General features: G+C 44.5%; 2 protein-coding genes across 3 annotated transcripts in view; one reads left to right on the top strand and one right to left on the bottom strand.

The window, feature by feature from the left end:
• The window catches only part of LOC138978225 (uncharacterized), an 11,353-nt gene extending 3,175 nt beyond the window's left edge, over positions 1–8,178 (bottom strand). Inside the window, exons 1-6 of the mRNA XM_070350889.1 lie at positions 8,048–8,178; positions 6,239–6,588; positions 4,359–4,735; positions 1,850–2,841; positions 441–623; position 1 (exon numbers count right to left, since the gene is read on the bottom strand). The exon at position 1 is cut by the window's left edge and continues 266 nt beyond it. Coding sequence (XP_070206990.1) covers position 1; positions 441–623; positions 1,850–2,841; positions 4,359–4,735; positions 6,239–6,444 — 1,759 coding nt within the window. The 5' untranslated portion in view covers positions 6,445–6,588; positions 8,048–8,178. The remainder of the gene's footprint in view (positions 2–440; positions 624–1,849; positions 2,842–4,358; positions 4,736–6,238; positions 6,589–8,047) is intronic.
• A 5,049-nt stretch (positions 8,179–13,227) lies between these two features.
• LOC138978224 (uncharacterized) overlaps positions 13,228–17,500 on the top strand; it is a 4,778-nt gene continuing 505 nt past the window's right edge. Inside the window, exons 1-3 of one of the 2 annotated variants that reach the window (XM_070350887.1) lie at positions 13,228–13,507; positions 15,824–16,025; positions 16,835–17,500. The exon at positions 16,835–17,500 is cut by the window's right edge and continues 505 nt beyond it. In XM_070350887.1, the coding sequence (XP_070206988.1) occupies positions 15,828–16,025; positions 16,835–16,990 (354 nt within the window). In that variant the 5' untranslated portion in view covers positions 13,228–13,507; positions 15,824–15,827 and the 3' untranslated portion in view covers positions 16,991–17,500. Of the gene's footprint in view, positions 13,508–15,180; positions 15,270–15,823; positions 16,026–16,834 lie in introns of those variants that run through there. The other variant, XM_070350888.1, reaches the window with a different exon arrangement.

The raw sequence follows: 17,500 nt of genomic DNA, 5'->3' as shown, positions 1-17,500 counted from the left end.
TCTGTAAAGGAGAAGTGCATACTCAGTGGAATTCCGCTTTTAAGATCTAAAACATCTGAGAAAATCAGATCTTTGAAAACAATTGCAAATAAACGTAAAGTGCCTATGTATGCACTAATCAAATAACTAATCAGTGCCCGCATTTTTACGGAAGATCACAGTTAAAATTAGGTAGGATTAGTCAGTGTGAAAATGGAGTTTCAAATGAACCTTCTTTTTTCAAAGTGGTAAAAAAAAGGTGAGGGTTGGCAGAAAGGTTAGATGGGTTATCCAAAACCAAGTTATTATTTTTCTTCTTGGGAGGGGCGGGGGGGGGGGGGGGGGGCAGGTACTTATCTGGACAGCAGGTATAACACAGGCTGTTTTCAATAATCCTTAAGAACACCCCCCTCCCGCCCCCCTCCCCCCTCCACCCCCTGTCTTCTAAACATCAAACTCACCTGCACAGCGGGTAATGCGGGCTTTCCATCTGCCCCCTGACAGTGCCTCCAGCTCTTGGCATTGTTGCCCACCACGTCAAACTTAGCGAGCACGTGCACATCGTGAAAACACTTGACCTCCGCGTCCTCTGCCAGCGTCACTGTCGTGTTGTCCAGACGACTGCTCCAGTCAATCCCATATTCCTGGACAATGACAGAACAAACAGTGTAAGATATCAAAGTCGTCTTGTCCAGGCGTCTGTTCCAGTCAATTCAAAATTTCTGGGCAATGACAGAACAAATACATTTCGGCTTTAGCCATAAAAGATTTTATGACAAGCAAGACAACCACTGCAAATGGTCCGTTTGAGGAAAGCTTAAGCAAGCGCTTAATTCTCAAACGGTTTGCTTGACCAGTTTGTTCCATACCTGTGTCCTACTTTTGGAAGGGACGCACATACAGGAGCTGAAAGGAAAAAGACCAAACAACTTCAGGCTATAAGTTGACGGGTCAAGTTTTTATACCTTTTCTCTTTGATGAGATCGTGTGTTTATCATGTGAAAAAAGGGTGAATAATGATGTACGTGCATGATCGACTTTGACCTAATCTGTTGGTAGCTTGGGTTGAACGAGAGAGAGTTTCTTTGTTCTTGGTGGTGCTGACTCAGTGGCTGGCACTATATTTCCTACCGCAAGAGAAGACGAAATCTTTAAACTCCTAAAGTTCTATAAATTATACAGGACTATCGGAGTGGGGCGTGAGTGGCCGAAGTGCAACCTCATTCCCCCGTGTAAATCGCATTGTCGAAATTAGGGCTACGGCTCAAAGCCAAAGGCAGTAAATTGTTATGCTTGTAACTTTTAGCTGGGGGCTAACCCGCGTGAGTCACGAGTCGTAGTTACGTAAGCGGTGGAGGGGTACTGCCTTGAAACGGTAGTGCACTGGTCTAAGGGAAGCAACTGCAGTCAGTAAAGTACGAAGCAATGATGACTGACCTCTCTTGGAAACACTTCCTGTTTATCTTATCGGGCGACAAGGATTTTATTTATTTGGTAAACTGGTAAAGTTCGAACCTACACAGGGCGACGCCCGGGGCAGTACAATAATATCGGCCCACGGTTGCTTTGGGAATGCGTTGGCGTAAACAAGTCCATATAATTTTGGAATGGGATAATTCCTTCGTGGTGTTAAGCGGCATTAGTGCATGACCCAAGGCAATAAAGTTATACACGGGTAAGTTAGCATGCTGGGGTCCGAGTCACGCGACCTACTTAGCGGTAGTGGCTAAGGGAAGCAACTGCAGCAGCATAGTATGTATAGTAGGGATTAGGTTTTCTTCTTAAACTGGAATAGTTAGAAAGGCGTCTGTTCCAGTCAATTCAAGTCTTATCTAAAAACGTGTTTATTGTACGATACAATAATACAGACCGTTTGAAAATCTCTAATGGTCAGCCTGTTGTCCCACACATAGACAGTGACCTGGGCAGCCTGGTTCCCGTCAGGCATTGCGTCGTTTGACCCACAGGCCACCAAGGTCAAGGTAGAGGTCGCGTCCTTGTCGTGTCGCATAGCAACGCCGTAAGTTGAAGGTCGCTGCGTTTGAATTTCGATCAGACCGTCAGTGATGTAAGCAAATTCTTCTTCTGCTGCTGCGGCTACGTCTACCTTTGCTGCTCCTCCTGTCTCTTTCTTTTTCTTGTCCTCCACCAGGTGTTTTTCCTGTCCTTTCTCATTGAGTGTGAGTTGTTTAAAGTACGCACCATAGTCTTTCGCTTCTGCCCCACTGTCTGACTCTTTGAGGTCTTTCAGCTCAGGCTCCGTCACGCGAGAATCAAGCGACCTTGAGTCATAGTAATCATCCTGTGACTCCGGGTCCAACTCAGGATCAGAATCCTTGTCCGGTTGAGACTCAAAAGCGACTCGTTTCTTCACCGACGACGAAGCGGATGTGACGGCAGGAAACTCGTTGTTGGAATTCTTCAAGGGAACGGATGAGATGACGTACGTGTCTCCCATCTTTCTCGCGCTGATGACGCGGACGAGGTTCTCATCGTGGTCTGGCGGCAGACTGTGAGGCAGGGTGACCAAGACTGGACGCTGGAACTGTTGCCTTTCAGACAGGGGAGTAAACTCCACCAGTGGACTGACGACTGTTTCGTTGTCCGACAGCGCCAGGAAATGACGTATGCCTTCACTGTCCGCGCTGACAGACACGTGCATTTTTATCTCGCTTCCTGATTGGACGGCGTCTGGCGGCACGATCAGCATCACGTCACTGTAAGGTTTGCAGAGGGCGCCCCCGGCACTGGTAATGGTCCAGTCCGTCTGCCACTGCATCCGGGGCTTCGCTCCAGGAGTTGTGTTGAACAGGTTGGAGTCCATCTCCGATGACGAGATTAATGCCTTGCTGGCAGGTACTCCTGAATAGGAACATGACGAGTTAAAGTGAATTAAGCACACCAATAACATATCAGTTAGAAACAATATTAGACTATTTTATAGCGGTATATCTGACAAAAATATGATGTTAAAGTATATATTACAAGAATCACTTTTGGCATGTTAGAAAAAATGTTTTATCCAGCGGCTACCTAATCAGGAGTTGTCAGCCGAGTTGCCAGTCGCTCTACTGCATTCAGCCCAGGGCAGTTACCTTCAAATCATGCTCTTGTGATCGTACTGGGCAACTGAACCAGTGAAACGCAGTAATCCAATGAAATCGGGTTTCATGAAAAAGAGTTCAGTCGACCGACTATGCCTCTTCCCACGGGGATTTTCCCGATTACAGTGCAGCCCTCCTGTTTGTTTGTTTGTTCGTGTGTTCTACCGTGTCCTATAATCTTTGACACACCTGACCTTTGGTCTCTACGGGCTAAATCTAATCCTACTGATAGAGGGAATCAATCGTTCAAACAGCAGTTCTCGCTTATTGATGGCCTATAGCTCATCCCTGGTGTTTGACCTCTCCCAGCCTTGTTTAAACAGCAGTTCTCTCTGAACGATGGCCTATAGCCCATACCTGGTGTTTGACCTCTCCAAGACATGACCCTGTTGACAGCGGCGGTCAGATGTTGAAATAGCAGAACTCGCTTTGCGATGGCCTAGCGGCGATCATGTGTAGGATCAGAAGTTACCGCTAAAGGCCTGTCCAGACACTGGCCACATTTGACTTATGCTCAAAACGGTCCCGCTGGGCACGCCGCGGCGGGCTATGATCGCGAAGCGTTATCTGCAGAAGAATAGAGCGTGTTCTAATTTCTCTGACACAGAAATAGAACGACGGAAATTTGACCAATCAGAGAAAACCAGAGCGATGACGTCAACCGTCAGATCGAGTTGGATTGTGGGTAGACTCTAAGTATCTCTTCGACACAGATCGACGAACTTATCGATCTATACAGAAGCCACGAATCCCTGTGGAATACATTTTCCAAGTTATACAAAAACAGGGACGCAAAGTTCGCGGCGTGGCAGTCGATGCAACTGTCACTGTTTTGTATGTACGCAGCCATCTTTGCAAATTACCGCTAGCGTGTTGACCTTCCTGTCAGGTGACCTTGACGCTTGCGCTCCACTGATACCGCGTTGTGAAAAAAGTCGTCGATGTGTGGCCACTCGGCAAAATCCCGCGCGACGCACAAAACGGCCTGCGGCGCATATAGCGTAAAACGGCGTCCAAGTCTGGACAGGCCTTAAGCGAGGCCTAGCGGCGATCTTGTGTTGGATCAGAAGTTGCCGCTAAGCGAGGCCTATACACAGGAACCCCCCTTTTAAGACCTTCAAAAATCAGAAAATCAGGTTTTAAAAATGAGAGAGTCTTAAAATGGGGTAAATTTACATGGCGTATGAACAGAAAATGTGAGAAAAACAAGCTCTGAAAAGGGAGGAAGTCATTTCTTGGGGGATCTTTAAAGGGGGGTTCCACTGTAGCACATACCTGGAGTTTGACCTCTCCGAGCCTTGACCCTGTTGACCGCGGCGATCAGGTGCTGGATCAAAAGCTCCCGCTTAGCGATGGCATCGTCCAGCTCGTCGGGGTCAGAGATGGCGTTGATCTCGTCCCGGATTCGCGAGGTCTCCTTCATGAACTTGTTGGACGTATAGCGGATGCTGACCGGTTCCCTGGGCGACCCTTGCTTCAGGTACAGCATGGTCCACTCCGCTTCGGCCAGCTTCCTCTTGATCCCCGTCAAGGTGATCTCCGTCAGCTGCAGCAGTTCGTCGATGTCTTTGCCGGTCCGCTCGAAGCGCTTGCAGACGCTGGTGATCTCCTCGTTCTGCTCGTGGTTGACGGCGTCGGAGAACTTGGCATACCTGTCCATGTCCCAGTTAGTATACGCTACTTGTATTCTTGACCAAAATATGGCATAATTCAAAAATTCATAATCAAAAAACAAGAATTGTAGGTTAAGTTAAGATAAGGTCTTTTTATATTTAGTCAAGTTTTGACTAAATATTTTAACATCGAGGGGGAATCGAAACGAGGGTCGTGGTGTATGTGTGTGTGTATGTGTGTGTGTGTGTGTGTGCGTGCGTGCGTGCGTGTAGAGCTATTCAGACCAAACTACTAGACCGATCTTTATGAAATTTGACATGAGAGTTCCTGGGTATGAAATCCCCGAACGTTTTTTTCATTTTTTTGATAAATGTCTTTGATGACGTCATATCCGGCTTTTCGTGAAAGTTGAGGCGGCACTGTCACGCCCTCATTTTTCAACCAAATTGGTTGAAATTTTGGTCAAGTACTCTTCGACGAAGCCCGGGGTTCGGTATTGCATTTCAGCTTGGTGGCTTAAAAATTAATTAATGACTTTGGTCATTAAAAATCTGAAAATTGTAAAAAAAAATAAAAATGTATAAAACGATCCAAATTTACGTTTATCTTATTCTCTATCATTTGCTGATTCCAAAAACATATAAATATGTTATATTCGGATTAAAAACAAGCTCTGAAAATTAAATATATAAAAATTATTATCAAAATTTTTTTTTCGAAATCAATTTAAAAACACTTTCATCTTATTCCTTGTCGGTTCCTGATTCCAAAAATATATAGATATGATATGTTTGGATTAAAAACACGCTCAGAAAGTTAAAACGAAGAGAGGTACAGAAAAGCGTGCTATGCAGCATAGCGTAACCACTACCCCGCTCTTCTTGTCAATTTCACTGCCTATGCCGTGAGCGGTGGACCACGAGTATACGGTCTTGCTGCGTTGCATTGCGTTCAGTTTCATTCTGTGAGTTCGACAGCTACTTGACTAAATATTGTATTTTCGCCTTACGCGACTTGTTTATTTATTTAACATAAGTGTTTGTCTGTCTGTTTATTTAAAAGACCACTGGGTCGACATACTAGTAAATGTAACGTTTTATTTGGTTAATAATTAAACGTGTGTGTGTGTGTGTGTGTGTGTTTGTGTTTGTGTATGTGTGTGTGTGTGTGTGGGGGAGACAGAGAGAGAGAGAGAGAGAGAGAGAGAGAGAGAGAGAGAGAGAGAGTAACAGACAGACAGACAGACTAACGAAATTAGGCTATTTATGGCCTTTCTTGTGTGTTTTTTCTCTGTCATCACATGATATGCGTCCTGTATAGTACTGTATTGTATTGTATTGTATTGTATTGCATTGCGTTGTATAATTGTATTGCATTGCATTGCGTTATATTGCATTACATTACCCTGCATTGCATTGCATTGCATTGTATTGTATTGTATTGCATTGAATTGCATTGCATTGCATCGTATCGTATCGTATTGTATTGCATTCTATTGTATTGTATTGTATTGCATTGCATTGTATCATATTGTATCATACCTGCTGAAAGTGGCGTTCTGTGTCTCCAGCTTGCGACGCTGACGTGTGACGGCCTCCAAGAGGAAGTCCGTGGTCTCGAGTATGTTGACGAAGTATCGCTCCTCATACTGGATCAGTTCCTCCACGTCTGGGTCGATGGGAGGCGGTTGATATCTTCTGGTCATCTTTGGGTCCATGGCAGGTCCCGGTCGGTATCTTCTCGCCATCCTAGGCTTTCTGTGTGTGTGTTAAGCTAGGTTATTTTTGGTTCGAGAAAACTATTGGAAACTCGAAGCCGGAATGTTGCCACTTCAACGCTATGACTGCACACGTTGACAAGAGCATGTTGTCTATAGGACCCTTTGGAGTATCTGCGAAATCGACACACAAGCAGAAAATGATTAAATACGTACGATACATGTACGATTCTGTGAAGACTTTCATGTGTTGTTGTTTAGACCATTGGCCTCTTTTGTGTTTTTGGTCAATCATTGTATGATACTTGTTAGGTGTGTATGCGTGTACGAATTGTTCACACACCAGGACAAATACGTACCAATAGATGTTACGCTATACATGTATATTGCGAAACAAATTCTTATTCTCGTTCTTTTCAAATGTACAACCTGGCGGTGAACTTTCTAGTATTGTTTCTACTGCTGCCACAGCCTCATATTAATTGAACCCGAAGTTGAATTTTTGATGACTTCGCGAAGTCATTTTGCGGAAAATTCAGTGCCAAAGCTTCTTTTTTTTTATTTTATTTTTTTAGTGAGTATTTCTACGCACATACCCTCCCAAAGGGAGGCTCATGGCGTTTACAATATGCCGTGTGAGATGGAATTTTTTACACAAAAAATCACGCATTCACATCGGTCAGTAAATCTCAAGCGTGTTAGGCAAGTGTATACTTTCACGGCCTATTATTCCAAGTCACACGGGTATTTGGTGGACATTTTTATATATGTCTATACAATTTTGCCAGGAAAGACCCTCTTGTCAATCGTGGGATCTTTAACGTGCACACCCCAATGTAGTGTACACGGGACCTCGGTTTTTCGTCTCATCCGAAAGACTAGCGCTTGAACCCACCACCTGGGTTAGGAAAGGGGGGGGAGAAAATAGCGGCCTGACCCAGGGTCGAACACGCAACCTCTCGATTCCGAGCGCAAGTGCGTTACCACTCGGCCACCCACTCGTGCAACAAGCTTTGCCCAATTAATATTAAGCTAAACACGAAATATTCGCGACAACAAAAAAGTATCGACATTAATTTTTAATTACTCGGGAAACATGCAGTGGACGAGTCGGACGTATCGGGTTGTTAAATGTGTGTCGTTTCTCATGAAGGGGTTGGTAAATGATTGGTAACCACAGTTACCGGGTGCAAATGATTCATGTGGCTCTGATTATTGCCCATTTTTCTTGGGACGGTCGTGTTTTTAAGAACCAAGACTTCATTTTGCAAGCATGCTTACTGTGCGTAATTTTGTGAAACATTTGAAAAATCTACGTACTTTCAATCTTCAGGACGCACATTTAAGTGATGACACACGAAAAGGCACACAACAAGCCTATGGTTGTCTGTCTGGCTGGGGTCTGTCTGTCACTCTCTCTCTTTTTTCTCTCTCTCTCTCTCTCTCTCTCTCTCTCTCTCTCTCACACACACACACACACACACACACACACACACACACACACAGACAAACACACGCACACACGCACACACGCACACACACAAACAAACACACACACACACACACACACACACACACACACACACACACACACACACACACACACACACTGACACACATGTTTCTTACTTACCATGGACGAGAACACCCGATAAAACGGAACCGAAAATGTTTTCAAGTGAGGCACAGAATATATCCGGCCAGCACACCACACAAAACATAACCCGAACATATTATACAGCGCGTTGTTTGTTGGCAATGAATGCGAGCGTTTTGCAAATGCTGGAAAAGCAAGCGACAATTTATACAACCCTTTCAAGCTATCATACACGGTGAAAGGAGTAGCTAGGTGCTTTCGGCAATGTCTGAGGAGAATTTGTTTGTATTTCATGCAAGTACCAAAAGAGAACTTTCGTTGCGAGTTGCGGTAAAGAACCTGTTAGGTTTGTACCAAGCTTATGGTGTAAACGTTTGCAGTAAGACATCTAGTGACAGAAAGAACACAGACGTAGTCACTCGCGCATGCACGTACCCACCGACAAAAAAACCACAAAAACAAACAAACAAATATACAAACACAGAGAAAAAGACACACACGTGCAACATGACAAACACACACGCACACACAGACACACGCAGACACACGCAGACACACACACACACACACACACACACACACACACACACACACACACAACACACATCCACACACATACACACACACACACACATACACACACACACACACACACAAACACACACGCACACACAGACACACCGAAAGAAAGACAGACAGACAGACACACACACACATGGATACTCGCACATAAACGCACACACACACACACACACACACACATACACACACACACACACACACACACACACTGCACACACACACACACACACACACACACACACACACACTCACACACAGACAGACAGACACAAGTCGTATATATATATAGATATATGCACCCAAGCACACACAAACAGTATGGGTAACTTGTATCCCAGAGTCCTCTTTGTGCAGACTCTGTACCGCATGCGGAAGTTTAAAAACACTAAAAACAATGTTCCAAAACTAAATTTCGTGACATCATTAACCAAGAAGTGGGGGATGGGCGTTTACTAGGTAGTACAGTGTATGCCCTATGCACAGCTTTTGGCCCAAAGTAGGGGGTGGGCGTTTACTGGATACTGGGCGTATACAAGGTAGTTTACGGTAATACCAAATACCGTACCTGCATTGACATCTGACTGCACTTAATACCAAATACCTGCAATGACATCTGACTGCACTTAATACCAAATACCTGCATTGACATCTGACTGCACTTAATACCAAATACCTGCAATGACATCTGACTGCAGTTAATACCAAATACCTGCAATGACATCTGACTGCAGTTAATACCAAATACCTGCAATGACATCTGACTGCACTTAATACTAAATACCTGCAATGACATCTGACTGCACTTAATACCAAATACCTGCATTGACATCTGACGGCAGTTAATACCAAATACCTGCAATGACATCTGACTGCAGTTAATACCAAATACCTGCATTGACATCTGACTGCACTTAATACCAAATACCTGCATTGACATCTGACTGCAGTTAATACCAAATACCTGCAATGACATCTGACTGCACTTAATACCAAATACCTGCAATGACATCTGACTGCACTTAATACCAAATACCTGCAATGACATCTGACTGCACTTAATACCAAATACCTGCAATGACATCTGACTGCAGTTAATACCAAATACCTGCAATGACATCTGACTGCACTTAATACCAAATACCTGCATTGACATCTGACTGCAGTTAATACCAAATACCTGCAATGACATCTGACTGCACTTAATACCAAATACCTGCATTGACATCTGACTGCAGTTAATACCAAATACCTGCAATGACATCTGACTGCAGTTAATACCAAATACCTGCAATGACATCTGACTGCACTTAATACCAAATACCTGCAATGACATCTGACTGCACTTAATACCAAATACCTGCAATGACATCTGACTGCACTTAATACCAAATACCTGCATTGACATCTGACTGCACTTAATACCAAATACCTGCAATGACATCTGACTGCACTTAATACCAAATACCTGCAATGACATCTGACTACAGTTAATACCAAATACCTGCATTGACATCTGACTACAGTTAATACCAAGTACCTGCAATGACATCTGACTGCAGTTAATACCAAATACCTGCATTGACATCTGACTGCACTTAATACCAAATACCTGCAATGACATCTGACTGCACTTAATACCAAATACCTGCAATGACATCTGACTACAGTTAATACCACATACCCTGCATTGACATCTGACTGCAGTTAATACCAAATACCTGCATTGACATCTGACTGCACTTAATACCAAATACCTGCATTGACATCTGACTGCATTTAATACCAAATACCTGCATTGACATCTGACTGCACTTAATTAAGGAGCTGACAATGCGAGAATACCCCCCGCGGGTTAGGGGGAGTCCCATAATTATTGATTGGGAGGATTAAGAATTTACCCGATGCTCCCCAGCATGTCGTAAGAGGCGACTAACGGATTCTGTTTCTCCTTTTACCCTTATTAAGTGTTTCTTGTATAGAATATAGTCAATTTTTTTAAAGATTTTAGTCAAGCAGTATGTAAGAATTGTTAAGTCCTTTGTACTGGAAACTTGCATTCTCCCTGTAAGGTCATATATTGTACTACGTTGCAAGCCCCTGGAGCAATTTTTTGATTAGTGCTTTTGTGAACAAGAAACAATTGACAAGTGGCTCTATCCCATCTCCCCCCTTCCCCCGTCGCGATATAACCTTCGTGGTTGAAAACGACGTTAAACACCAAATAAAGAAAGAAAGAAAGACAATGCGAGAATAATTTAACTTTCCAACCATTTGACTTATCTTGGTGTTTGTTTGTCGTCGTTACGTCATAGCACTGACCTTGGCTGAAGGACTTGACCTTGACATCACCTTGACAGGAAAGGGCAGGGTCGTTGTGTGTGCTTTGTTTAGTATACTTTATTGTGGTGGTGAGGTGACTGTGTCGTGATGACGACTATTGGCTGTACGGTGCAGATGTGTGTGTCGTTACTTGTGTCGGTGTGTGTGTCGTGAATGTGCTTCAGTGTGTGTGTCATGACTTGTAACTGTGTTTTAAGAGTCACGTGCTGATGTTGATGTTGATGTAGATGTTGATGTCCATGATGTTGATGTTGATTATGGGTGGTGTTGTGTCGTGTATGGTGCGTGTCTAAAGCTCTCTACACCTGGCTGTGTGTAACTATGTGCTGACAATCAATTAAATCACCCCAATCCAATTTTACCCGCAGAGTTGAATTGTCACTTCTTTTCAAAGTGTGTGTGTGTGAGTGTGAATACCTGTAAACGTGTGTGTGTGTGTGAATACCTGTAAACCTGTGTGTGTTTGTGAGGGTGAATACCTGTAAACGTGTGTGTGTGAGGGTGAATACCTGAAAACGTCTGTGTGTGAGGGTGAATACCTGTAAACGTGTGTGTGTGTATGTGCATCTCTGTGGGATTCCAACTTGTATGTAAAGATCAGGAAATACCTTGAAAAACCAGTTGAGGCCTCCGTGCCACCCGACAGAGACTTTAACCTCCGTGCCACCCGACAGAGACTTTAACTTCCGTGCCACCCGACAGACACTTTAACCTAGCTGACAGAGAAACAGACCCTGACCTAGCTGACAGAGAAACAGACCCTGACCTAGCTGACAGAGAAACAGACCCTGACCTAGCTGACAGAGAAACAGACCCTGACCTAGCTGACAGAGAAACAGACCCTGACCTAGCTGACAGAGAAACAGACCCTGACCTAGCTGACAGAGAAACAGACCCTGACCTAGCTGACAGAGAAACAGACCCTGACCTAGCTGACAGAGAAACAGACCCTGACCTAGCTGACAGAGAAACAGACCCTGACCTAGCTGACAGAGAAACAGACCCTGACCTAGCTGACAGAGAAACAGACCCTGACCTAGCTGACAGAGAAACAGACCCTGACCTAGCTGACAGAGAAACAGACCCTGACCTAGCTGACAGAGAAACAGACCCTGACCTAGCTGACAGAGAAACAGACCCTGACCTAGCTGACAGAGAAACAGACCCTGACCTAGCTGACAGAGAAACAGACCCTGACCTAGCTGACAGAGAAACAGACCCTGACCTAGCTGACAGAGAAACAGACCCTGACCTAGCTGACAGAGAAACAGACCCTGACCTAGCTGACAGAGAAACAGACCCTGACCTAGCTGACAGAGAAACAGACCCTGACCTAGCTGACAGAGAAACAGACCCTCACCCAGCTGACAGATGTAGGAGTACTTGTAAGCAAACAGGTCACAGGGGTAGTCGTGCCAGCGGCCTTGGTCACTCAGGCGTATCTGCGCGCAGTCCTCCAGTGAGTTGGGGAGCAGCTCTCTCCCCCAGAACCAACCACCGTGACGGCCCTCATGACCCGGCGCCCAGTGCCGAGTGCGTGTAGCTGACCGCTCGCCCTATGGTCAGTGCAGTCTGTGTTAGGACAACAACAACAACAACAACAAGAGGCGATGACCAGAGAGTGGACACTCTAGTAGGCCACTCACACACACACACACACACACACAAACACGCACACACACACAGATAGTGTCAGGACTTGTCACATAGTCATTGACCAGACAATGGGGGGAGAAGGGTCCGGAACCGGAAGCCAGGTCCGGCCGTGGTCCCTACCATGGGGGGGGGGGGGGGGGGTTGTTCTTTTGAATTTGTTTTTAATTGTTTCTTTCTTTGATTGTCTGTGTTTTTGTTTTATCTTTTGTGTTTGAGTAAGGGAGGTGTTTTTTTCAGAATAACAATCTAATACCCATTTTTTATCGCTGTTAAAAGTGACGCAGTTTGTCCGAGCAACTTGATAGGCCAGTCACACCTTTCACCGCTGGCGTCAGTTACCTGTGACTGTGTATTGAAGCTTTAACACCTGTACCCCGCAAACCTGCCGTTAAAATTGTCGTAACTTTGTCAGTGTGTGACACACGCACCCATCGCCAAGGTCACGGTCAATCTACAGGTAAGTCACGACCCCCCCCCCCCCCCAACCTCACATCCTCCAAACCTGCGGGGGAGACAGGACTTTGACACGTGGGGCTAAAGTCCGCACGTGCGCATGATGCCAGTGAAGGTGGGTGAAGGTGGGTGTTTGTTGAGTGGAAAAGCTGACATATATAAGTGCGCAGTGAGAGTTGGCGGAGCGTTATCACACCGAGCGCCTTGCGACCCACTGCGTCACTGCGTCACTGACACACTGCACGTCTGCTCCGCTAGTCAAGTCACTCGCACGTCCACTCACTTCCAGTCAAGTCATACCATCCTCGTCTTCTGGTCACCCAAAACACAGAGTTACAGCGAGGAATTGACTGGGCAAGAACTGAAGAAGCAGCCTTGAAGAGGTCATTTGGTGCAGCGACCGTGACACTGACAACAGACACTTGGAGTCCTGCCTTGTAACATTTCCCTCTCAACACACACAAGGTGAGATTTGTGTGTGTGTGTGTGTGTGTGTGAGTTTGTGATTTTGTGAGTTCGTGTTTGTGTGTGTGTCTGTTTGTCTGTTTGTCTTCTCTGTCTTTCTGTCTGTCTGTATGTCTGTATGGATGTATGTCTGCATAGGCGTTGTTCTGCAGTACTAGTAACCGACAGGGAGACAACTGGTCAGAATTTTAATCCGTAGTTTGTTCTTGAAATATATCTTTTCATAAAGCAGAAATACTGTAATTGATTCACTGCTTTACACGGTTCTTACCAAATTCAGATGTTTAAATGCAAGGGGAGTTACTTTGACTAGAAAGTCCAGCGTAACCAGCGCATCATGTGACGCCATGAACAAGTTTGCTTTGCAAATTTTATACAGAAAGAAAATTTTATGGACTGTTGCTCGGTTTTTATAGATTTTGAATGCAGCTTTTGGCTAGTTTATCTGGGGTGTAGATTGTGAATGCAGCTTTTGGCTAGTTTATCTTGTGTTATAGATTGTGAATGCAGCTTTTGGCTAGTTTATCTGGTGTTATAGATTGTGAATGCAGCTTTTGGCTAGTTTATCTGGTGTTGTAGATTGTGAATGCAGCTTTTGGCTAGTTTATCTGGTGTTGTAGATTGTGAATGCAGCTTTTGGCTAGTTTATCTGGGGTGTAGATTGTGAATGCAGCTTTTGGCTAGTTTATCTTGTGTTATAGATTGTGAATGCAGCTTTTGGCTAGTTTATCTGGTGTTGTAGATTGTGAATGCAGCTTTTGGCAAGTTTATCTGGGGTGTAGATTGTGAATGCAGCTTTTGGCTAGTTTATCTTGTGTTATAGATTGTGAATGCAGCTTTTGGCTAGTTTATCTGGTGTTATAGATTGTGAATGCAGCTTTTGGCAAGTTTATCTGGTGTTGTAGATTGTGAATGCAGCTTTTGGCTAGTTTATCTGGTGTTGTAGATTTTGAATGCAGCTTTTGGGTAGTTTATCTGGTTTTCTACTTTGAAGCTCATTTGGAGCGTTACGCTGATCTAAGTGAGGTACCCAAAGTGTGACACCAGTCATGACGCATGTTAAGCCTCGGGAAACATTCGAATTTCACAAAGACAAACAATAAATGGCAAAATTTCAAGATTTATTGCATCATATTTAAACAAAAACAGCAAAGACATAATTCTTATCAACAACACAGAACGTGAGGTAAGTCGGCAAAGACGCTCCTAGTCTGCGTTCCAGTTTTTGGTCGCAATTTTGGCTAGTATTTCAACAGCAGATTTTTATATTATCACATTTATTCAATGGTCGTGGTATTTGCTTTGATTGTGGTGATTTTCCTATCTCTTTGTCGTGTACTGGGTGCTTTGTGGCTAGTTTATCGTCTAGACTGTATTGAAACTTGTGTCCGTGTGAGCAGACCCTCGCCTATCACCAGTTGCAAAGAACCACTCATAGATAGCATGCAGTTTGACACGATTCATGCTCAACAAAAAGGAAAGAGATATTGTTTCGAGACGTAATAAGGACTGATAGTACCAGTGAACGTGTAGTGCTAGTGACATATCTTGGTGCATGTGTACCTCATGTGACATGTCTCGGTGCATGTGTACCTCATGTGACATGTCTCGGTGCATTCCACAAGTGGCCGGCAGATAAGAGACATAATCGATATGCACACATGAACAGATAAGTTGAAACGTGCAGACAGGATAGGTCGTAATGTCGTCACTGTCGTGTCCCGCTGTGACACTGATATAGAACACAAGTTGTCTTTTTTTGGTGGGTTCTTGTGCGTGCTTGTTTTCTAAATATAATTGGTGATATGATTGCCAATTGACCTATCTCGTCAACTTTACCTGATGAAAACTTGTTTGTTCTTTGGTGGTTCGTTTGCTTCTTAGTTTGTCTGTGTGGTTGTTTCTTTGGTTCTTGTCTGTGTGGTTGTTTCTTTGGTTCTTGTCTGTGTGGTTGTTTCTTTGGTTCTTGTCTGTGTGGTTGTTTTGTTTGGGAAGATCAGACAAGGTCACCCAGCTGGTAGTAACAGTCTGCCTGTCACAGTATAGTGATGTGTGTCACAGTATAGTGATGTGTGTCACAGTATAGTGATGATAACACTGTCTGTCACAGTATAGTGATGTCACTGTCTGTCACAGTATAGTGATGTCTGTCACAGTATAGTGATGATAACACTGTCTGTCACAGTATAGTGATGTCTGTCACAGTATAGTGATGATAACACTGTCTGTCACAGTATAGTGATGATGTCACTGTCTGTCACAGTATAGTGATCATAACACTGTGTCACAGTATAGTGATGTCACTGTCTGTCACAGAACTATGGGCGTGTTGGACGTGCCGCGTAAACTGGTACACAGCTACCTGCGTGTGGTGGGGCTGACGATGCTGATCGCCTACAGCTTGGTGCAGAAAGCATGGCTGTCACTCCGCCCCTCCCTCTCCCCCATCTTCAACATCCACGACACCATTGACCCCGACACCGTCACCGTTAACTCCGTGCTGCAACAACTGGTCAAGGTAGTGTGTGTGTGTGTGTGTGTGTGTGTGTGTGTGTGTGTGTGTGTGTGTGTGTGTGTTTATGTGTGTGTGGTGTCTCTCTCTCTCTCTCTCCCTCTCTCTCTCTCTCTCCCTCTCTCTCTCTCTCTCTCTCTCTCTCTCTCTCTCTCTCTCTCTCTCTCTCTCTCTCCTGACCTCAGGGTTATCTCATTTTTTATTGTCTGTCTCCTTCTAATCGTATTCTGTAGTACGTATTGTCTGTACCGAACTCGACAAGACAAATGCATGTGTTGCGAGACTTGGTGTACGCCAGTTGGAAGTAAAACATACCCTTCAACTTTTTTAAATTTAATTTTTTTTTAACTTTTTATAGTTTGGTGCAAAAGGTGTGGCAATGGGTTTTGTCCCATTTATTTTGGCGTCTCTGTTTGTGAGCTTAACTTTATGCAGCGGTTGTGTGTTTCTTGTCTTTGTTTGTTTATTTGCTTGTTTTCGTTGTTTTTTAGTCGTTATAGTTATAGTCGTTATAGTTATAGTCGTTATAGTCGTTAGTTGACTGTTGTTGTGTCTGTTGTTTTCACTATCTCTTATCTCTGTATGTTCCTGTTGTCTCTCTGTATGTTCCTGTTGTCTCTCTGTATGTTCCTGTTGTCTCTCTGTATGTTCCTGTTGTCTCTCTGTATGTTCCTGTTGTCTCTCTGTATGTTCCTGTTGTCTCTCTGTATGTTCCTGTTGTCTTTCTTGTGTGTGATTCCACTCCTGTGTTCGTGTGCTTGTCGCTGTGTTATGACATCCCATGCTGACGTCATGAGTGGTGTGTGACGTCACAGGTTGTGCTGCTGGTGGGCGTGATGTACTGGCGCTTGCTGCAGGCGGTGTGGGACACAGTGACCTCTCCCTTCAAAGCTCAGTTGACTGCCGTGCAGAACTTCTTTGAGGGACTGAGCGCTGAGTACCAGGAGGTGACCCACACCAAGCTGACCTAGTGCTGCTCGCTGCCTGGCGTGCTCTGCTTGGTCAGGATGTGCTTTCACTCTCTTACACACACACACACTCACACACACACACACACACACACACACACACTCTCACACACACACACACACACACACATTCACACTCACACACAAACGCACACAAACTTTCCTTCGACAGACCACCACCACAGCGGAGAGAACAGTTTCAGAGGAAATAAATGCATGAACAATAAAATTAGCGAAGTGCAGTATGTACACAAGAAAATTGGTTGATTAAAATCAACATGGCCGAAGCAATGTTTTCATAAAAGAAGCGGTATTGTACGGGCACATGTTGAATTTGGGTTACATGTGTTGCAGAGTATTTGAAAATCCGTAGGCATAAAAACATGCAAAGAAGAGTGATAGGTCCCTGTTGTGAATATAATCAAGTGGATAAATTGATTACTTACGTTTCATGAGAACGGCAAACAACGACACATGTTCACCGCCCTCAGCTACTTGAAGAAAGAGGACGGC

This window comes from Littorina saxatilis, linkage group LG10 (assembly GCF_037325665.1).
Source record: "Littorina saxatilis isolate snail1 linkage group LG10, US_GU_Lsax_2.0, whole genome shotgun sequence".
In the NCBI taxonomy this organism is placed as follows: Eukaryota; Metazoa; Mollusca; class Gastropoda; order Littorinimorpha; family Littorinidae; genus Littorina; species Littorina saxatilis.
The sequence above is the reverse complement of the archived record's forward strand: the minus strand, read 5'-3'. Positions and strand labels throughout refer to the sequence as shown.